The sequence below is a fragment of the Varroa destructor genome, unplaced genomic scaffold, assembly GCF_002443255.2.
Source record: "Varroa destructor unplaced genomic scaffold, Vdes_3.0 BEIS01000002.1, whole genome shotgun sequence".
NCBI classification, from domain to species: Eukaryota; Metazoa; Arthropoda; class Arachnida; order Mesostigmata; family Varroidae; genus Varroa; species Varroa destructor.
In genome coordinates, this window is record NW_019211455.1 from 2,533,516 (window position 1) to 2,556,707 (window position 23,192).

General features: G+C 38.7%; 2 protein-coding genes across 13 annotated transcripts; one reads left to right on the top strand and one right to left on the bottom strand.

Annotated features, from left to right (window-relative positions):
• Positions 1-515: 515 nt before the first annotated feature.
• LOC111245519 (uncharacterized) lies at positions 516-6,081 on the bottom strand. The gene is made up of 4 exons (XM_022793983.2): positions 4,440-6,081; positions 3,964-4,091; positions 3,350-3,512; positions 516-1,225 (listed from the first exon to the last, which is right to left on the bottom strand). The coding sequence occupies exons 1-4, from the start codon at positions 5,872-5,874 to the stop codon at positions 963-965; spliced, it is 1,989 nt and encodes a 662-aa protein (XP_022649718.1). The 5' UTR covers positions 5,875-6,081; the 3' UTR covers positions 516-962.
• LOC111245520 (uncharacterized) lies at positions 3,522-21,464 on the top strand. Of its 12 annotated transcripts, none has more exons than XR_015321034.1 (5): positions 9,874-10,170; positions 15,229-15,491; positions 17,215-19,471; positions 20,024-20,222; positions 21,086-21,464. XR_015321034.1 is itself a non-coding variant. In XM_086980016.1 (3 exons), the coding sequence occupies exons 1-3, from the start codon at positions 3,537-3,539 to the stop codon at positions 21,317-21,319; spliced, it is 420 nt and encodes a 139-aa protein (XP_086836142.1). In that variant the 5' UTR covers positions 3,522-3,536; the 3' UTR covers positions 21,320-21,464. The 12 variants fall into 12 exon arrangements, 3 of the variants coding, with proteins under 3 accessions (XP_086836142.1, XP_022649719.1, XP_086836141.1); XR_015321035.1 differs by having other exon boundaries at positions 15,229-15,373; positions 17,215-19,466; XR_015321037.1 differs by having other exon boundaries at positions 15,229-15,373; positions 17,215-19,141.
• The last annotated feature ends 1,728 nt before the right edge of the window (positions 21,465-23,192 follow it).

Below are 23,192 nucleotides of genomic sequence, written 5' to 3' on the forward strand. Positions count from 1 at the left end.
AGCTTTTTTTTTGATCTCGATAATAACCATCGAGGGAGCATTCATAAAACGAAATATAATGGTAATCAGTGTAATTTATAAGGTAACTTGATTGAATAGAAAGAGTTATACATAATATGTAACCCCTCTACACGTTCCATAAGAGTATTATTGGCAAACATTTTTATCTATGGGACTTGATTACATATTTACTAAACTGGTCCCGATAGTTTAAGGCAGTAGACATTATTATAAAAGTCTAACCAGTTATGCTTATCCCAACTACCTCTATTTCTTCGACGGATGCTTATGTCTTTAACTTTAGCTTTTTCAAGCGAGTACGCAGCTCCCCACTCCACATCAACATACGAGATAGGTTTTACATTGATCGTAACTAGAAAATTCACTTGCTATCGCTTATCCAACTACAATACTATTGCTAGAATGTGGGTTTTTTTTTTACCTATAGTGTTGTTGAATAGAGTTTCACCATCTTCTACCAAATAGCTTATCTAAGGAATAAAAGCATACCCAAATCTTTTTTTACCTTTTGCTAAACTCCAGCATTTTATTTGCCTCTACATATAATAATACCCTGTAACGCAGACTGTAGACATATTTCATGCGTATCTATAAATCTTCGTTGTATACGAATGAGTGACATCACGTCACTTGTGGTACGCATGCTCATGAACGTAGCAAAACGACGGCGTTGTACGCTACGAATAGTTGTAGATCATTACGAATAATCCTACAGGTTTACAGATCTACCCCTGCTTTAAAAACGAGAAAATTCAACAACAAACAGGATAACATTTTTTTTTTGTACCTTTTTTAAAAGTTACGCATAGAAACAGTGTTGTTGACGCACTTTTACCTTACAAACGGTATCATTAGGTAAGCATTTGATACCCAGCTTGAGCTTTATTCTATGTATTGCATTTCTCCTATGTGGGTTTCTTTCTGAGATTTTGGTGGCCTTTTTAAAGCCTTTCGTTTTCTGACAATTGCATAATCGAGATGGAGTCATGTTGTGGAGTGAATCTTGCTAATACATCAAAGCTATTGCCGAACTGATGTCGCAGGCCGAGCACCCACAGCAGGTACATCTGGCTAACACATATCGTTAGGAGAAGAACTAGTCCGAAACCTGTAATTAGTGCAAATCGGCCACTCGGCCTATCCGAATTCTCCCCGATGCGGTATGTCTCTGGCGAGTCGCCCATTTCAGGCATCACCATAACATCTGGAACGAAACATTCCACGTAGAAAAATGAAACAGTTAAGCATCGTTAAATTGAACTTTCCCAACCTATAGCTTTACAACGAGCACATATTTGCTACGCGTATGTTTCAGAAGTCTGCCCTAATTCAAACGCCCACATAATATAACAATCAAGCATACACCTTCCTTGAGGCCCAGGTAATGGTAAGGATCCAGCTAGATAATGCTGACCTCCTGAGTTATGCTGCTATTTGTAATTTTCTGACGGACACTTAGATTGTTTTTGTCTTCAATATTCAATCGAAACGAATATAGGCGTCCCTTGCAGTTGATAACGATCATACTAAGATGATGATAATAATCGACTTTGATAGATCCTTGTAGACACGTGGCAAAGGAAACAGCCTCTAGCCATACCAAGGAAAATAAATGACAATGCTATTCAGTAACATCAATAAGCTATTTAACTGGTCAGTCTTGCCATTCATGGAAACTAAAAGTGGGTGCAGACATGTATTCCAGCCAGAAGAAAGTTAACAGCGTGTTGGAAAACAACGTTATGATCTTTTTAGCTGATTTTTAAGCAGTATTTTGCTGACTAAGTTTATAGTATTTGCCCGATACGCATATTTACCAAACCGAGAAGATCAACTAGCTAACCACTATACAATCGAATGACGCTTTCCGCTTCTGTGTGTCGTTCGAATAGCAGAAACCGTTAGGACAACAGTCACAAGTTATCTCATGGGACATGTTTTTAAACGCAACTTGTAATAAGCAGGATTTCGGCCTATGGAAATCCATCTTAATTCTAATAGATTGATATAGTAGCTTCTAATGGGGGAGCAGTAGTCGTGTACGAAACTGCAATACAGAATTTGACCTAAAAATCGTCTGCAAGTGTCAGCTGTGGATACAATTACCGTGTAAACAAACGTAGGCTACAAATGACCCGTTCGCCATATCGAACATAGGAAAAATTGGGAAGCGATGTCTACGCTGGGTCTGGCTATATATTTACGTTTTTGTGTCGATATGGCTATACTCTCATATATACATTTGGAAACTGGAACTGTATATGCTTATTTTCTAAACATTTGGTTAATATTTCTAAATTAATAAATACTTTATGCAGGCTATCATGAGAGTAACTTAGGGCGGTAAAATTTAACTTTGCTAAGTAAGAATGGACTTGAAAATTTGGTTGCAATCCATATTGTTGACTGTACACGCTGATATTTTTCTTAAGTGCTATTCACAAGTGATTCTATTGCGGCAGCACTGATGAATTCCTTTTTTACTGAGTAAGCTATAAGCCACAGAAAACCAGAAAGTTTCCGTAACCAAGTCGCTTCCGAAACACCTGGTTCGTTAGATTCATATCTTTTTAATAATAATAATAAATTTAAGTGTAAAAAATAAGTCCTACGCAACATAAAAAGCTTTTATATATATATATATATACTACTAGAATATGATCAGTCTCAGAAAAGTCTACGAAAGCGCCTTGAAATCTATGCATTAAAGCTAGAAAATTCAAAAATATTTTTATTAACAATAAAATGGGCAAATTTAAGTGTCTCTCGTATCTCATAAACAAAAAAAAAAAAGTATAAATGTTCATCGCCCATTTTAACCGTGCAATAAGTACGAACCTGTCGAAATGGAATGATTATAATAACCCTCCAGAAGTAACGTATACTATATATAGGGCTGACACGCTTAGGAACGAATTATGACTGGTGGTGTTAACGACGATACACGCAAATTACATTGAATTAACTAATAACGTCTTGTTCAAGCAAACGCCCTCACCGAAAAAAAAGTCTTAGAAACTTTTCTGTAGATTAGGTAATATATAATAGTACAAAGCTTTTATGAAAAAAGAATGAAAACTATGGCAAAGAATCATGCTAATGGCTAATGTCATTGTTCTTAGTATCAATGTTCTCTTAAATACTAAAAAAGCTACAACTTTATATATATATATATATATATATTAAGTATTCTGATGCGAAAAGAAAGAGTTTAATGAAAATATTTTTCAACAACATTGTTTTTGTTGCATCCAGCAATATCAAGCCAATCGTACGATTGTTTCGTGATTTACATAGGTTTACCAATAGAGATTGTTCCCTGACTAACCTCTGTATTCTTGGCTTGAATTTGGGGATGGTGTGACGCATTCTGTTTCCTCGCGCAAAATGATCTCATTGCATGAACGACGGTTTTGTGCCAGCCGGTAACCTTTCCGACAGGCACAGACAGATTCCAGATTACTTAAACGGAAACAGAGCTGCTCGCATTCCTGTAGAATTAGATACAATCATACATGCGTGAACACATCGATCTGCGTCATGGCGTTCTAACAAGGTGAGCAATTCTAGTAACGTCTCACAGAAACAGACAATGTCTTCGACGCTCTCAAGGTCGAGTTGAATAGATTGGACATACGCGACAGTGAATGTAGAATACGTCAGCTTAGTCTCATTTACTGATTCGGGTGCGTCGTGCAGTGCACCCGAAGGAACATTGAGATTTTTGTTTGAATCTTAAAATCCATAAGGTTTTTTTTTGTTGCTTTACCAGCGCGAGCCTAAGCAAAGGTTTAGTTTTGCTGTGTTTCTTATTGGTTAAAAAAAAAAACAAAAAAAAAAACAGCACCAGAGCTTTTCTCTCTGGCTTACTATTCATTGCATAGCATAATTTTTGACAAATAAGTTCGGTAACTTGAATCATGAAAGATTTTTATAGCCTACCGCTGTGCATGACCAAATATAGTTGTCGTTTTGACGCAACGGATGATTTATATAGATAGCCCTCGCGCTTTGGCCCCTGAACAGAGTAGTAACGATCACAGGGTCGATTTTTCGTCGTGCGTGGATGCCTATTAGTAGATTGGATCATAACAGCATTGAAGTCGTCTTTAGTCAGCGAATTGAAGAGGCGAAAACAATCTTCGTATTATCGATGCATAACCGTATCGTGCACTTCTGCACGGTTCTGAATGAACGTATGTAACATGTAAGTGAGGGAAAACAATTGCAAGCTTTATTCATTGGCTCAACGATGAAAATGCAACTAATTGATAGCTGTCAGTATCCAGCGAAAAGTTGTATCCAGAAGACGTATAGTTCATGATGTGTTTTTCGCGCCAAATTTCCAATTCGAATGCTATAGAAGCTCTCAAGAGAAAAAGCGAGAAAATCAAAAGTAAAATTTCTCCCGCACTTACCGCCTTGACCTTTTATAACCATATAAACCCAGTCTTCGAAAACATCCATCGAAAGCACGGGTCCCGGCAAGTCGGAAGTATGGAACGTTATGTGGGTGCCGGATGAGTCGAAGCTGAACAAATGAGTGTTGGCGGCATAGAAAATAAATGGGTCGTATATCTCAGTGTTATCAATTGCTAAACACTCACTGTCAGCATTTTCTGTTTGCAAGTGCTTATAGATGCTAAATACTTTAACCAGTTGCTTTCCTTGCAAGGTCGTTTTCATCACGTAGCCTCTACCGGCCCAGAATAGCCAGCTGTTAAAAGGTTCTATGACAATGTCGCGTATAGTTCCGTCATGTGCAAATAGTTCAGCTTCAAAAAGGGGTGTCGTATAAGAGACATTCCAATACGTCAGTGTCTGATAATCGAGGACATATAAAGCAAGCGCGCGCCAGTCGTAAGCTGTCGACCTGCCAGTGTGGTTGAGCTTGGTTGTCGTGAGCTGAATGCCTTTTGCATCAAAATACATTGCAGTGAGGTTATCGCCAACGAAATAGGCCACATGTTTTGTCGTATCATAGGCAAGCCCATTAGCAGACATTCCGACCAGACCCAAGTCATCGATTGAATCGTTCTTATGGATGAGAACACCGTACACTTTGTTTGTTCTATCGTCTACAAAAATTAGCTGAGGATCGACCCCTAACACCATGCATGCGTTCTCGACGACGTCGAGATGATAGCCTGTTGGACAAACGCGCTCTTGTAGGACGCATTGAGTACTGTTTACGAGCTTATAGCCCCTCTGGCAATCGCATTTAGCTCCCTTCTCCGTCTGAATACACATGTGTGAACAATTCAGTTTAACGCATCCATCTTGCGGAATACACCGCTCGTCAACCTCTTGAAAACCTTCTTTGCAGCGGCAGGAGTAGGTTCCGGGGTGGTTCTCACAGATTTGGTCGCAGGTATCTTTATGTACGGCACATTCATCAATGTCTACGCACTCGTTCTTTTCAGCTTGGTAGCCGGTTTGACAACAAAACAAGTTGTCACTTATTTCGTAGCACAGACCGGCTTTGATACATGACTGATTAACACCTGTCACGTATTGCTCACAGGTTGTGCATACGGAATAAGGCTTATCTGGGTCGCTAATACAGGTGGGCTTAGTTTCCTTACAAACGAAATCGCGGCACCGTTCTGGTATCTGTTTTACTTGCCCAGACTTGTGGTCACTGAAGCATTGGCAAGTTTTCAGTATATATACGTGGTAAGACCGGCACTTGCCTTTATATCCGAGCAAAGATTCGCAGCTTTCTTCCCTGACATCTGTCGCGGTACGGAATCGCATAGGGCTTCTAGCTTCGCTAGAAATAATCAGCGTTCCCATCGTCAGTGCTACAAATACGCAGACAGAAGCCGTGAAAGGAAAATACTGGCTTACCATATTGGACAACACAATGTTTTTGGCTTATTCGATGAGAGGCTGTTTCTACTCCAGTTAGGAACGGACGATCGGCTTAAGCCAAAAACGAATCGAAGAACATGGACGAGAAAAAATTGGTAACCCTGTACAACCGTCTTGATCTGCTAGCTGCGGCGCAATGAGTCGTCGACACTTGTAGAATGGCACAAAATTAACCGGTTGCAGCGTTCAGCAGTAGTAGAATTCTATTGAGAATCAAGGGGAAGTAAACGATTGGAGATGCTGATAACAGCTTAGAGGTAAAGATCATTTGATGTGGACTAGTCAGCGCGGAGTTTTAAGGATAATTATAACGATACAAAGCGTAGGCCTTCGACGAGCTGCTAAAAAGCGATACGATGAACGGGCCTATGAAGTAATTCCAACTAAATCGAGGGCATAAACTGGCATGGACAACTTGAAATAAATAAAACGTCACACGAATAAATAGTCCTCACAATTTTTTAAGCCCGTCAACGCACAATATAATAATATGAGAAATTTTAGTAGATCTTTTTCTTAATGAAGCGCTCATCAAATGCTGTTTTATCAGCTTGGTTTATTCTTCCCCTATATCAACTCTACTGGCTAAGGACAAGGAAGTTAGTCTATTCTAATTCAAACAATAATGAAATCTAGGTTCATTGTGATTGCCACGCTAAACATTCTTCAATCTGCTATTGTTATTGAGCAAAAGCTTTGCGTCAACTGAAAACTGTTACGTTTGTGGACATGATGAGGCCTTACGGTATGGACTTGTCAGTCCTAGTCATTCGGAAAGCGCTTATTGAGGGGTGTCCTTTTGTTACAAGACAATTCCCCACTAACCAAATCAAGCGATATATAATAACAAGACAATATATTTACGCTGTCTAGAGCTAAAAAAAAATTATTTTAAAATAATAGAAATTAAAAAAGTTGGCTCTTTATACATAACGAAAATGAACTTCCAAGTTGAGGCGAAAGGTACACGTTTGAGGCTTTCACAATTCAGTGACTCTTATAGGCAAATAATCGACCAGCAAATGATCCTGCACCCCGCAGCTGGCAGCGTTTCTCAACGAGGACGTCAGTCAAAAAATCAATTTTTAAGCTGGCAGTTTTGCTTATTTGAATGACACCTTTACACATACTTCCTGATATGACCCCTTAATAATATCATAAACTTTTCGCACATCTTCCGCTATTTCTGTGTAGAAGCTTTAGGAAATTAATTATATGTGTTATTGTAAACCTGTGGTTTCATTGATAAACAGTATACTGACTATAGTTGAAGACACTGCTTCCACGTCAACTGTTTAATGTCAAAATTACCTTAAAGCGATGGCAAACCGAAGACTTCGTAACTAGAATCTGCGATTAGCTATACGACAGCTTTATATGTCTCCCATGGATCGAATGGTACGAAAACTTCATTTATGCATTAAATGAGAACAGGTGGCCGTGGTTAAGGTATGTCTTGTCGAAGAATCGTCAGAGATATATATGGAGGTCTGTAGTACATGTAAAGCAATTGTTCCATAAATGCCAGACAAAGCTGTTAACGCAGTTGTCTTGTAGGATAACTTACTAATATTAGAGAAAAAATTATCTATATTATAGAAATAACGCTTGCCTTAGGAGATCGCTGCGAGTTAGTCTAAGGTGGCTCAACTTAGGGTATTCTCGCACTTCATCAGCAATAGAAAATTTTATTTCAACTAAGAAGGCCGCGCTACACGGGCCATGATATGCTCAGCAGTAGCAGGACGATTCGAAAGAAATCTTCAGTTCGACAAAGAGTATCGGAAATCCGTTCAGGCCAGGCCCTTTTGCGTAGCCCGGCCTTTTAAATGAACTTTTCTCTATTTAGACGATTTAGATGTTTCTACATGGTCGACAGGAGAGGTGTGAAAGGGGCAAAAAGGCCCTCGGGGCGGGTATAGTTGAACACATGGAGAGGGACGATGTATACGTGGAGAGAAACAACCGAGTTTCGTTTCCTTCAGTAACTTGCTAATGGAAACGCTTTCGACAACTATATCAAACGATGAAACTGAAGTACACTAGCAAATTACAATATTTACTTTCAAATACTGGATTTTTGCGTTATTATGATTAATAATTATAATATAATATTATAATGATCTATTATGAGTAATTGTGTGCAGCTGTGATTACTCGGCACAAGGTGTCTACAATGGCTTCGCCTGGAGCAAGCTCATTTGTTTTCTGTTGATTTTTCTCGTTTAATACAAACGCGTATATTAGATTGTACTTACAGGATGCGGACGAATCATTTGTTCCGAGTTTCTGCTGAGTTTATTGCGAATCCTAAACCTGTTTCATAAATTTCCTGCTTTCAAAGAAACTGTCGTTTCCTCAAATAATTTTAGACGTTATTTTGAACCACATCTAACTATTGCTGTTTCGAAACGTACTCACCACCGCTGTACTCGATAACTATTCCTATATATATCTATAGTAATGCGTATCGAAATGTCTATCAGTGTAATTTTTTTACGACGAAAACAATCGTTCTTACAAATTTATTCTTTTTCATCATAATGATGAAATCATACAATGAAATATAATGGTTTATGTGAGTTTACTAAAAACGTTTGACGGAATTATTTCGAATGCTTTTTAAAACTCCGAAATTTCAACAATACTACTTATTTATGAGAACTTGTTGAGAATTTAGTGTCGCGGTACTTTCGTATTTTTTTATAGCATGGAAATGGACGAGCATGGTCAAAAACGCTAAAGAAAAAAACTTAAATAATCGGAGAGACGCAAATTTAAAAAAAAAACAAAACTAAAATCCTTTTGTCCATTTTTTAATTCAGTTTATTAAAGTTCTCTAAATATAAAAAAGGTCATTACAAAAATAAGGACTTGATATCTTTTTATGTCTTTTAGATACTTAGCCATTTATTTTTGAGCCCTAAACATTTTAATTAAAATGAAATATGTTTAGCATTTTTTAATGAAAACGTATTTCTTTCATTACTCGATTAGAATGTAAATTTTTTGCTTCTACCTAATGTCGTAGTGTACCTGATGGACTTTTTATTATAGAAATTAGACAATCTTCCTTTAAAGCTATTAAATGACGTTCTATTCTGAAGATGCGTCGGAAATTTCCTGGCAATTCACGCTCCTTCGCTTTTTCGCTGAGATCTATCTGGAGCTATTTTAAAAAAGCCGACTAAATAATACTCATATAAAATCGATTTGTTAATCTTGCGAACTTCTTAACATATACTCTTATTATATATAATAGGAGTGGCCCTTTCGTGACATTGTATATATAGTACGTAGACAATCGCCTAGTTACATATAAAATAGATATATACACGCTAGGTTAATACGCCCATTTACAAAATATATAAAATTGGTCTAATATTGGATAATTTACTATCTACACGAACATGGAAGCTTTATAGCGAATGCGCACTAAACGATACGCGAATTGTACGTAGGTTTCATCGATACCTATAGCTGAGTCCTGGCAGCTTTCGGTTCTATCATTTCAAATTTCATTCAGAACGAAAATACTGAGAAGCAAATACGATACTTAAAAGTAATCTATTCTTAAAGGCAAATATCGCTTCTGAACTTCCCGGTTGTCTTATGTTACTTCCGCTAATTTACCTACGCAGCTAAATTCGTGCCACTTAAGGAAATGCCATGGAAAGGCCTTTTGTCGTTCTACCAGATATGAGTCGTCCTTGCCGCCGTCCTCATTTTCTGTTTAGGCCTTAAAAAACTGCATTCCCAGTGATTGTGATATTTTCGGATTCTATTTTTTCTTACGAACGATAAATCGCGCATGCATATCACTGGCCGCACCTCTACATCGTTTTCCAATATATAGACGCATCGGTGTCCTCGGTTGGATACGAGACTTATGTAAGCTAGATCGACATTTGCATTATACCGCATACGATCTTACAAGGCGCACCAAACTCTATTCAGCTATGGGCTTCTCATTTGCATGGCATGTGCTCGTCCAGGCAGGATGCGTAGCACGCACGCACGCAGTAATGACCAATCGAGTGCCCACTTGGGCCAGTAGTTCTCTATTGTTACTGTTTTTTGGAAGCTATTAAGCTGTCCTCATTGAGTGTAGATTATCAGGGACACTCAACAGTGGCGTACCTCACCCGACCTGCGTGGACGTAATGTGAACATCTGTCGTTGCGTCTTGAATAGGTACCTCCATAAAGCTCAAACAACACCGCACTCCGCTTGTAAATATTCGATACGTTTCTTTTGTCGGGCCACAACAACGAGGCAAGTCTGATTAAATTATCTTTGTTTTGACTAAATAAATATTTAATGTGCAAGTATTTACATGCTTTGATAATATTCAGTTGTGACCATGCTGTTGTAGAGGGTCTTCGACAAGTATCTATACAGGTTACAAACGTATTTCGGTTAGGTTTTTGTGTTCGCACATCAGCAGCCTATGCTAATACAGAACGCTTGTATTTACCAATATAATGCTTGATTTCTGTATATCAGTTACAGTCAGATTCCATATGATAGGCCGTCGTAGCACGTGCCGCTCGTTTTGTCCCGATGCTCATGATCATGTCGATCAGATCGTACGAACGATTTAGACTGTGTGCTGATGTACAATATTCTTGAAAACCGTTCACCCAAAGCACCCATAAGTATCTAGCATGCATGGTGCTATCTCTCATCATCATGGAATATCTCCATCCTCTCTATTCGTATGTACCTAGCACCGCTCATTGAAGCGCCTGCGCAATACGTGCTCTATTAGTGATAAGATTTTATATTTGAAGGATGAACGGTTGATTCGTCGAGGAACTTAATATTTCTTGCAAGCACTTAATGGCCTAAAGGCTTAACAGACTATAATGAAATAATTTACCACATTACAAGTCATGCAGCGTAAAGGACTGCAAGTCATTAGATGTATGGGCAGGCAGGCTATATGAAGCGGTCCTTAACGGAGAAATTTAGTATGCATCAATACACAGCGCTCAGGATTGAAAAATAATCAAGCCCATAAATGGCTCCGAATATTGCGCAACAGGTTTTTCTAATTAAACTGTTTGATGGTCAAAATTAGAACTAAATTACACTGCGACTTCTGTGAGACTGGGCAAGCCCCGAGACCCCGTTTAAATAGTTCGAGCGCATGCTGTGCAGATGTCATGCTGTAATTTTCGATATTTTTTTTCCGTTATTTTCAATGAGAATGACACCGATGCTGCGCTTCTTCACTATTGGCCATCAAAGCTGATAGGCGTTATGATCAAATGTGAAACAAATAGCCAGGGCCAATGGTATCTTATGGCAAACAGCAGATAGACCAGTAATCAATTTTGAATATAAATAATACAGCAGTTTTTGTGTCCTGCATCGAAAATGTCGCCGCCTCAATAGCAAAATCAATAATAATTGCTTTAAAGCTAAAATTCTGAGGTCTTGAAGAACGAAGCTGACCACGGGAAGAGGCTTCACGTGTATTGCGTTATTTTTTGTCGTTATGGCTATGTCTTCTCGGAATCGATTCCATTGCGATTAGCACCGGATACACTCTTAGATCTGTCAGAAAGTAACTTTGGTAATCTTTAACTTTTTCCACTTGCCCAATGTAATTGACCATTTAATTTAAAATTAACTGCCCTCTTTTTTAGCGACAATTGTATAGAAGGTTAAAAGCTAATCAATAGTCGTTCGGACAGGGTTCTCTTAAATTTGTTTGAACGTCTCGAAACCGTAAATCATCACTTGAAGTACAAACCATGGTCCAATGATAATGTGGATAAGTTGCGAACTCCATTACTGGAAAATTCGGCTCGGTCATCTGAAGAACTTCTTGCGCAGATGAAAGTCACTCACATCAAGGTCGATAGCCGCGTGCATGCATTAAAGACTGTAAAGCTGGCCCCACATGAACTAAGTGAAAGTGCTTTAGCTAACCGCTAGACCATCATGCATACCATTGCTCGCACGGTAAGCAAGGAACTCATTTATTAGCGAAGTTGGCTTCGGAAATCCGAAAAAGATCTTTTACAACCAGCCCTATGACCAAGAAGGAGAGCTAAGTTTCGGATGAACCTCAACATGAACAGCTCAAAGGATTGGGCGACGCAAAAGTTTTTCTGTCTCTACCGAATTAGTCGGATCTCTGCCTGGAGCCCCTGACAACTTCCGACTCTTTAAGCATTATTCCGGAAGTCGTGAGCTGCACGCACTCGACTTCGTAGTCACGCAACCTTCTTTTGTGCGTCTCTTTATTAGCATTGCCGGCATACTGGTAATGTTTTGTTCCTCGGAGAAGATATTGTCTCTCTCTTCCGTTCGTGATCAGTTGTTTCAGGCCATGACCGTCATCTTCAATTTAAATTCACGTTTTGTGTACGAAATCATCACTGTAAAGAATTTTTCGTTTAGAGAAGTCTTCTGTAAAATCTTCTTACGGGCATATATAGATTTGGATATATAATACATATAAAATGGAGTTTCTACCATGTAATAGAGGTTCTAGCCATCACCGGGATTGGGTAGGGCCTAACAGGAACGCTCTATAATGACAAATGCAAAGAACGCCTAGACTGAACTCGTCAAACTGAATCAACAAATTGACAATACGAAAACCCTACTAACTTAAAAAACGCCTGACGTGATCTCTTTTTTTATGACAACACTTGATGACTCCATAAAGCTTTGGCAACCAACAAGGAACGGAAACTTTCATTGGATTCATATTTTATTAACACGGCTTGGAAAATAGACGGTTCAAGCCAAGAAGCAAAAATCCAAAAATGAATTTATCGATGGCTTGCTTCCATAGATGCTTTCTTCTTTAACCGACGAACCTAAACGGTAGAAGACAGCCACGAAAAATCGCGTTAATTTCTTTACTAGGCGGGGTTACTCTGTTCGAAAACCTTCTTTGCTTAAAGTAAGCTGAAAAATGAAATTACCCTCTCACCAGTTCAATGCAGACACAGTTATATAAAATTCATTTGTGAGTGTGTTCCTTTAAAAGTATTTTTTTTTTTTTTTCGTATGCTAGTGCAATTGGTGCTAATCATATTTCTAAAACACTGCGTACTTTACGCTTCTACACAAATATTCGAGTGGATCTCTTATGTAGATCCTGTCCGAACGTTAATACTACTGAGAATGGCGTATTATCGTTAGGGTATAGCGGGAATAAAGCTCTTTGGGCGGCACACGCTACCCTATGCTTTATGTCGTTCTATCTTCGTCAAAATGAGTACGTTCCATTAAACGCAACGTCAACTAGATCGTTAGTTCAGCCTAGGCCATACATTACTATACAGCCGGATCAGGTTGAGGTGACCAACAGCGAACGTGTGATATTGAACTACCAACAGGCCACGAGTGAGCAAAGATTCACGTTCTACAATAGGCAAGTATCTGCCTATAAACTAAATAAAGCGAAACCTATCAGTAGTTCTAAGACTGAAATAGAGTTTCGGGCGTTTGTACGGCCCTAATAAACGCCCAACTAATTCCACCCATCTTCACAGTTATTAGAGAACATTAATTATGGTATATTGGTGTTACTCGAGTTCGTTAAGGTCACTCTAAATATACGTGTGCTTAATTTCCGTAATAGCTTATCGATTGCTGATACCAGCAACTACTGAAAGCTTGGAATTTCAAAGCAAAAAAGCCCGCGCTTGCCGTGGTGTCGTATGGTGTACCTATAAAGTATAGCCCTAAAATCGTAATAGGATAATAGTTTTTCGTAAAACTGCAGCGCCATATCAAAGACATTTGCTTTCGAAGTGATACCGTCCAAGTTTTCGACCAAAAAATTGAGCTAGTGACTTATTGCCAAAAACCTAATTGGTAAATTCTTCGTAAGGACTCCAACGGAAGGTATAGAAGGTTCAACATCGACTGGAGTTATCACGACAGCATTTCCTTGGTTAATTGTAAATATTAAAAATTCCCAAGTGCAAAAGACGCAGGTGCAGCTTCTAGAAACAGAACGTCCACATCAACACTAGTTATTACTCTGACATGACCAGATTCCGCTTCGATTGTGCCATAGGACGTTGTATGTACGGCTTGTTGCAAGCGAACTTTGAAATCGAATGATTTCTAAAGTACGCATCGCGAATCGACGAAGTTTGGCTGGTAAAAGCTCCAGTCTTTTAGAAATGGCGTACACGTCGGTTGAATTCACCCCGGGAGAAATGAGTTGAGAAGGAAAAACACCTTTTAGACTTAAAGCTCGACACTCAGTTATAATATTTTGTTCCTTGAGGATGAAGGCAGCTCATCAGAGACTGCTAAAGACATTAGGCGAGGCAGACTTTAGGAACAGCACAGTACCTAAGTGGGGGCCCAAACACTTAAAAAACGGAGATTGAATTGTTGGGGACCAGCGAACAAGTGGCCAGATGTCGGGACTCGAAGAACAATAACGCATTGCCACAATCGAAGAAGCTTTTCACGAAGCCCAGCCTCGGTGTGTAAAAGCTTTAGTAGCCCAAACTGACATTTCACTAGCAGCATGTTACATAATTGTTACCCAAATTCTGAAAATGTAGGCATTGAGTAAATATCGGGTCCCCAGTAAATTAACTGCAAGACAGTTGGAAATGCGTGTAACGCATCCCGCGTGTAATTTGCGGAACTTGGAGCATACAGTCGCCATACACAGGGCATGGTTCTAACACCTATCGCCAGTCGGAAAAAGACCAAGTGAAAGAATGGAGTCACCCTAAAGAGAAATCAGGCTCAATGACAATGTCGAGTGGCCTCGGACGTAAAGTGATGCAAAGGGCATCAATGATATATTCTATTACGACAAACTCTCTAAAAATGAAACAATTGATGCAGAATTTTTCAAGGGACTCATAGACCCTTTGTTGTTTATTTGATGACAACGCCAAACCTCATGTACCTCAAGTAACCTCGCGAAATTGAAAAGAAATAATATCATTATGATTTATAATATAGTTATGATTATTTATGACGCTTATTTAACTGTTTATAAATTTTAATTTAATATCAAATTTAATTTAATTTTAAAAGTTCAACTTAAACATGAAAACTTGAAGCGAATATTCGGACAACGTAATATCTGCAAATATTAGCATTTCGACTGCAGCCATGATTCGAAATTATTCTGGCCAGACGATATGATTTTTATTTACAAGGGATGTTTTGAAAAACTTTCTTCTAGTAGTTTCTAAAGAAACAATAAGTATAAGTGCATTTTAAAGGATCAGTTTCCGCATCGCTTAGACAAAGGGAGCTAAACACAAAGTCTTTTCAATAACATTATGCACGACTTGTACGTTATTGTATCTACAAGAAAATTTCCAGGACAATGAGGAATTTCCCAATCGATCACTCGTCCGTTGAAGACGAGGTTGCAGATCGTCCCTTGTGTCGCTGTATTCCTTGCGGAGTGATTATGGTTTCGTCGAACGCAAGCTATGCGCACTTCAACAGTTCAAGCCACATTGAGGTACTATTGAGTAGCGCCTTTACTGCCTCCATCTGTTATTTCAAGCTGTGTTTATACCGATGTACGGAAAAAATCATCGATTTACTTCACATATTTGTCGTGTAGTATGTATGAAAACGTACGTATAAGCTATAAAAAAAAAAAAAAAAAAAAAACGTAAACATCTAGACATCCTAAGATACAGTTGAACAATAGTAATATAATATATTGGTATGAGCATAATATTGCGCCATATTTATCACGAAAAACAAAGAATATCGATCTCGGAAGGAAATCACCTGCGTGTGTAGATTTTACTTAATTGAAAGAGTCTACTAAGATTTCGAATTTTACGTCTTGCATTACCGTTAAGTATTACTTCAGACCAGTTCATACAGTTTGGTGCTCTAATAACGTCGGCGTATGCCATCTAAATAAATTCGCTTAAACAAGCAAAAAAATGGCGAGATATAAATTTTTAGCTGACTGATATGCAGTTCGCTTGCCTTCTCATAAAAAAAAAAAAGGCAGAAAAAACAACAATTAACATACATGGCCAAGTATGTTAGAAGTGCAGTACGCGCAAAATCAATAAAAATAGTAATATTCATACTTTGTTTACTGATTGCGGTACTTCAGCGATGAATTTCGAGGAATCGAAATACGCCATAGACGCACATCAAATCTCTGTGCCAATGAACGCCCAGATGAGAGAACTCCGTTTCGATCGAATGATATCTTTTAAAAATGAAAAATTATGACTTTTGTACTGTAGACACTTTTTCTATAGTCGAAAAGAAAATATGTTTCCACAGGCGAATTTATATATATATATAACTGGCTTTGCTAGAAAGCTAGGAAATGAAAAAGCTTCTGCTTTTTTTTTTGGCCACATTTATGGTATCAAATGAGGAGATGAATAAATCATTTGTGCGATCAGCATAACCTTAACAGCAGGTAATTTCAATATACTGTAAAACTTATCGGCCAAAAGTAGCCATTGCGAGAAATCCTGAATACTATGACTCGAGATGCTGGCAATAAATATTGATTTGTCCTTAAAGATGGGTTGTCGAGTCTGGCAATTGGGTCAGAATCTCCTCATAAAATGAACTCTTTTAATCAGCAAATGGAACAGCCTCGCAAGCACTGAAATCGACATATGAAACAGCTAGACCGGCATACTTGGCTTGAAATCAATGTTACCTTGAAGGACTTATTGAAATCCAGCCTAAAATTACTTAGAAGTTTCGAGAAAAGCCGGCATTTTCGATAGATTATAAAAACAAGTTACGAAGTGTTCCATATACAATATGTTACAATATCATCATCGTACAACATACTACTATACTCATGTGATGTAGACGTTCGTCTTGGGTGCGCAATCTAACTACTCATCGGTCTATTTTTACCTGTAATTTTATTTACCTCTCGGTTATTTTAGTAGGTGTAATCAGTGAATGAAGTTAGTTGAACTCGATCTTAGTAGACTGTCGTTACTCCTAGCAGTCTGGTAAATATAACTTTACATATAAATAGCTGTAAGTTTCTTTGAGAACGTAGAGAAAAGTACATTGGGTTATCGAAGTCAAAAGCTAAAATCACTCAGCTTTACGGAGAGTAATTGGTTTCATGGTCGCAGCCATGATCGTTGACCTAGATGTGACGTTTTTTTCGTTAACAACACGCTTCACGCTGTTGCTTTCCGCTAATGCTGAGAGCGAAGATAAAAGGTATTGAAGCAATGTTGCAAACCAGAATACTTGTCCCAAATGCGACTGAACAAGTGAAAATTAAACTATATTCTTTAATGGCTCACCCGGTTGGCTGACCTTTACGATCCGTCGCATGTTGAAAACTAGGTAACAGATGTTTCTGGCTAATGTAAAAAGCTCGAGTGGAGGAACTGCCGCGATGCTGGCGAAGAATGCAGTCTATGGCACATATCGCAGAGCTGAAGAACGCAACTGCCAGACCCGTTTCACGAAACTCTATTGGTTCCAAGCAAGAAATTACTTTGCATGAATATAGTATATATGAAATACTCTTATGAGCTTTTTCGACTGGATTTTGACAAATGAATCATGCGTATGATGACCAGAACAAAATGACGTGTTCCTTTATGCCCTTACCGTTTATGTGAGTAAATCGTCCTAACATGTCTTATTTATATGGCAAAAATTGTACACGCATAACGATTAAGGTACGTCGTACGCTAATTTATCAGAGAAGTTCTATGCAAATCGTAGATCTTGAGTCCTCTCAACGGTCCGTTTTCTTACGGTACTTGATTTCAACTGTATTAAAAAGCTAAAGACTAGTGTACAACCGGATTACTGCTGCCTAAGTAGCCGCAGTATTTGTCATGAGTAGATATGTATTTCTACACAGTTTTGCCACTAATATTAACCCTTCTAGAGTTATTGCAAATAAGAAGGGCACACTTGAGAGCGGCATTATGTATTAACTATATTTAACTGATAGTTGATGTGCGTAGGTAGAAATATGTATACGACAAAACCATGTTTTATGCACGTGTTAAAAAAAAGACGATCGTACTGCAAGACAGATACCACCGCAAGATCAACTGTAGGTTATAGGAAGTATTAAGCGGGAAAGCGAACGACATGTTGCCCCAAATAGGAGGTCCAATGCCTCGACAACGTTTTTACCTGCGGGCAACAATATTAAGTAATATCTCTTATCCCGTGCCAAGCCTTCAGTGTGGATGCTCATACAATGAGCATCCACACCGAACGTATATCGACCCAGAACAAAACGAATATTTGAACTTTTTCTCAAAATTATTACCTAACATTGACATTTTACTCTCATGGCCAAACAAATATGGTATCGTTCCTTCGTGTTAGAACAATGATTGATTTCTTAATGCCCCGTAACTCACAACTTACAAGAAAACAAACATTATAATACTCCTGCTTTCGATTAGGTAAAGATAAATTAGCAAGGAACTACTCTGTCAAGTAGTTGTACCTTTTTCTCATGCCATTTCCCGGCCTTGTCAACCCGTCTTTCGTTTCACTCTAAACGTTGAGGTGATAAGTTAGAAAATTGGTTATATCTAGGTGACTAAATTCCTAGCAGTTATGGGACCGTCCCTGGATCCCGGCCTATGCCTCACTGTATGTCGCTACCGATCGTAGCGCCACCGAAGTCGAGCTGGAAATAACTCAATTGTTTATAAAAGTAACACGGTTTCCGTTCCTCTTGACATTCGCTTCTTGCTGTTCACAAGGAAATTAAGTTAAGGACAGATGGGAACAAAAAGCCGCTTTCAGTTGAGCCTGTCTTCGATCATCTATAGCTACCGGGATCGTTAGCATTTAGATGGCTGGTTGCGATAGGGCCCGTCTAACGTATTGGCTTACTCACCAGCCTGTTTGATACCGGCGTCCAGGGTGACTGGCTAGAAGTTCCCTATGGCCGCTGTAGATTTGTCGTTCTCTATCCCGTACGGCTCCACCCTTTCTTTACATCTACTGGATGACATACATGACATTTTTCTCTTACTACCCGTTTTCCGTCCTGATTTTTTCTCCCTTCTCCCGGTAATGGGTGAACGTTACGCGCAAACAATCGAGACCCCGTCTGTATGCCACTGATTAGTGAGAATTGGCGATTTTTTCGCTGAACACGAACGCTCAACTGAAACAAAGCACGTTTGGTTAAATCCGGCTTGCTTGACCGTCGCGTATCGCAAGAAACACAAATTCAGCTACTCAGGCGGCAGAAGCAGTAGCAAGATGCCGACTGGACGTGAACTCAAAGGTCATAGGTGTCAACAGTTACACAACGGATAAATGAAAAATGCACAGTGAATATGTACACCGGTCTAGGGAAATAATTCTTTTGCTATGGAGATCAGTAGTTCAGTAAAGTATACCTTAACTGACGATGAAATGAGCATCTGCTGTATGTGATGTGCTGCCAGACTGAATATTAGGATGTGGACCAGCAGGCTTGGCTAAAACTGTGACAACTGCTCTGCATAGTCAATGCAGCATCAACGATAGACGGACGCATCTTTCAGTAATTCTAAGCGTCCGTATAGCTTAGCGTATATTTCATCATTCAAACCTAACACAAATACAGTGTAAGGTAAAAATATCGATTCATTAACATTCAGCTCGCCTCCCGGGCTAGTTCAAACTTGTCCTTTTGAAGATATTAGAGGCTAACGCGTAATAGTGAATAAATCACTGAATCATTAGTGATGCCCATGTTCTATTTCACAAAGCTTATATTACGTAGAGGAATGACGCCGAGTAAAACGTGGCAGTGTGAGTGTTAGGGTGTCTGATCAAATAAAGATATAAATAATAGTATATAGAGCTAAGACGAGAGCCAGTCAGAAATAATGTAGAATTTTTAAGAAATTTTAAGGGGCAACCCTGCATCTATCGAACCGTCGTACCCTTTCAACTATACTGTTTCGATTTACCATAATGTTCCTGGTAATTTCGGACTAAATTAGAAGCGCAGGTTTCAAACTAACTTGAATAGAGACATTATGCGCTTTTTGTAGTTTGAGCTCACGTGAGATTCAGCTTGGATTGTCCTAGGCGCTGCAGGCATAGTGGCGTACCCGTACATGTGACAGAAGTAAATTAGTTTACTTCAAAATGTTTAATCAACTACATCTCATTTTAGTTGACGATAGGAAATACATCTAACTACGTGTCGTCGTCAGTCGCTGCAGCCAAAGGAAGTAGCAGTGATAACCGATGGCGGTGGGTACACCAGCGTACATGTTTGCCCAGCCTTCAAACTAAACAGTTTCGGTAACTGATTCACGCACACGCCAGCGAACGCTCAGACCTCGTAATGTGTTCCTTTAACGACATCCGTGGTACGCTGTCACATTATTTGCTCCATTTGAGCTGAGCTTAAAATAGGTCTACTTTTCTATAAAGTAGGCTGCTTTTGTTCCTGAAACGAAACTAGCAATTTGTAGTATTTATTTTTTGGGGAATTGTCATAAGTATATTAAGATTAGCACTTACTAAACATTTTCTAGCGGCTTACATGACCAATGACGTGACTCTGGCTATCCAGTTTAGGCTCAGGCGTATCACTGGGCCGCTGTACACCGTTTTGGCAAACGGTTGTCTGAATTCATAGTCTGAATCGTCTCTTTCCTGCTCAGTTTTCTGGTGTGTTAATATCAGCTTGCTTGTAATTAATATTATTTCCCTACGCATAATTGCTAACAAAATAACGTATTTGGTCTTTAACAACTACTTGTTAAAATGGACATCTTGACGTGTATTATAGACTGTGGTTTAAATGAATATTATACTACGTATGCCTTTAAAGTTATAGGCTGTAATATAGTTACGGTAACTACACCGTACGACATTATAATTAGCTCTTACGCAGACGAGTCTATGCGTTGTAAGTTCTATTCCTAATCAACGTAGACCAGCCGTGCTGTGTCGAAAAGCATGTCTTCAATTAGTTTTTAGCAGGCGAGCATAAGTGGCCTGTTGTTTAGGCTCATGACTGAATCGTGAAAAGTTGTCCAATGCTTCTCTAGCGTAGTCTCTACTACGAGCAGTCCCCATTATTAAAATATTTTTAACTTTGTACACGCATTTTTTGTCAGACTTAGTATTTTACTCTACACCTTATATTTACTGCGTTACATACTCTCGATCAAATGAAACTCGATAGGTCATTAGAACCAGATATTCTTTTCTTGTCTTTTTGCAGAAAGTCTCTTCACTGAACTCGCACGTTGCGGAGTGCATCTCTCGATGGCCAACTAGAAGGTCTCGCTTTGCATACTCTGTAGGCCCTCGTACTCCAGAGGAGGCCATCCTTGCCGATAAAATAATGCGACCAATGCTCGTTTGTGGTGAGCAAGAAAAGTTTCGAGACTTTGCTAAAATAAATGGTCTCCTGCCGGCCGACCCTAGACAACCACTTTATACTGCAATACAGTAAACAAACAGCAGTAAATAACGTGAGAAAATCGTTCAGCCGCTAGATGAATAACAAGATCGTACACCCATTGGTGCTCACAGTGGCTTCAACAAGGGGCGCGAGAGGATTTTTTCCAATAAATATATTTATTCCTTAATTACAATGATTTCAGATGTGTGTTTTGTTTAACTTGTAAGTATAAGACCAAGTCAAATGCCTCTGTCTCATGTAGAACCTTATCGTTCTTAACTATCCGAGATTCGCTTCGGCATCTCATAGATTATCAGCGAACAATTGTTCCATGTTTAAGCAGCCCGTCAATTAAAAGCTTCAGCAATTACCATCAAAACCCAGAATTTTTATTCCACCTCTGATTTATCCAGCCAGCTTGCACTATAGGCATGCCCATGGAGGCTCTTGAAAATTCATATATGTATCTGCGAGGACAACGGGTGTGCCTAAGGGGCTTGTTTCGGAAAAAAAAACATTGAGATATTTCCACACCCAAATCCGAGTCTAAACTATCAACCATATTTCACTGATGCGTTTCGAAAAACATGACGCAAGGCGCGTGATTATTTAGTTACGAATATGATAAATAGGAGTAATTTGGCGATGATGATAACGCTAGCTGCGTACTTTTTACAGAACCACATCCGATATGGTAACCAGCTATTTAGACATTTCGCTGGTAGTCGACACGTCATACGCGCACAAACGAATACGGCATAATCTATAAAACAAATTGCAAGTGCCTACGTGAATTTATACGATCCATCCATCCATCCATCTAAAATGACTATTATCATAATCAAACAACAATAGCACTCTAAAATTACCATATGATATGTAGTAGCAAAGGATGCCAGGTACCATCATGTGGAATTATTATATGCAAGCACGTACGCCTAGCTTCGGCATTGACAGAAGGGTAATCTAGGAGGCTTCTAAGGAATACGTGAAAGCATGATATCGAATAAAAAAAAAACAACACAGTCGCGTTGAAAGCCTCTCTTTATTGATTTTCTTTTCATTTCTATACCACATGTTGTTTTGCTGTGATCAGTTTTATACAATAACTCTACCTTGGAACTAGTACGTGTACCCTAAAATCAATACATACCGAATGGGGGAATCCCGCAAGGAATCACTAAGAAACAACCGCTAATGTTATAGTAACATATCTTTAAAAAAACGTACCACAGCCCATAATTCACCAGTCTTTGCTACAGATTTCTAAATTGCTATTCCATACAGCTGCGAATGTTGGAATGACTTGCGATCAACGGCCAAAAGCAGGCTGAAAGACACGTATGGAAATTACTGCTAATTTATATCGATCCCTCGGAATTTCGAGCCAATTCTCTTGAACTACTGACCTTAGAGGTGATTCCACGTTGGAGACATATGATACACTCAAATCTCTGCGACTGGATGAATATATGGGGCCTACTAAATAGCTAACCCTGGTATGCGATTTGGTTTGTCTACCTGAAAAACTAGAGTTACTCACGTTGGGATATAACCTATACTTATCCGGCAATATAGGTGTATTTCGTTATTATTAAATTATGCTCGTTGATTTTATTGTATATTTTTTACTACATCTATATTTCACTCCCTCTAGTATCCCTTATTTTACTATATCTATCTACCATATTGCTTTATATATATATTTATATAATATATATATATTTATACCATATAAATCCTGAAATTTATAATAACTAAACCAAATCAATCACAATTAAGAACATAAAAATAAGAAAAATCACATAGATCAATATTTTCAAACATACAAAGATGCATAAACGGCCAATAAGCTCGAATTAAGCATCTTGTATGTAATAAGTTCTTGTTGTATCTACTATATTAAACTTTCAGCGTCAGTGAG

Coding starts and splice junctions, on each gene's coding strand:
- LOC111245519 (XM_022793983.2), bottom strand. CDS start 5,874: ATGGTAAGCCAGTATTTTCCTTTCACGGCTTCTGTCTGCGTATTTGTA. Junction 3,513..3,963: donor ATATTTGGTCATGCACAGCG/GTAGGCTATAAA, acceptor CTAATTCTACAG/GAATGCGAGCAGCTCTGTTT. Junction 1,226..3,349: donor TTCAAGCCAAGAATACAGAG/GTTAGTCAGGGA, acceptor GTTTCGTTCCAG/ATGTTATGGTGATGCCTGAA.
- LOC111245520 (XM_022793984.2), top strand. CDS start 10,563: ATGCATGGTGCTATCTCTCATCATCATGGAATATCTCCATCCTCTCTA. Junction 10,614..15,217: donor TATCTCCATCCTCTCTATTC/GTATGTACCTAG, acceptor TGTATCTACAAG/AAAATTTCCAGGACAATGAG. Junction 15,374..21,085: donor ACAGTTCAAGCCACATTGAG/GTACTATTGAGT, acceptor GTCTTTTTGCAG/AAAGTCTCTTCACTGAACTC.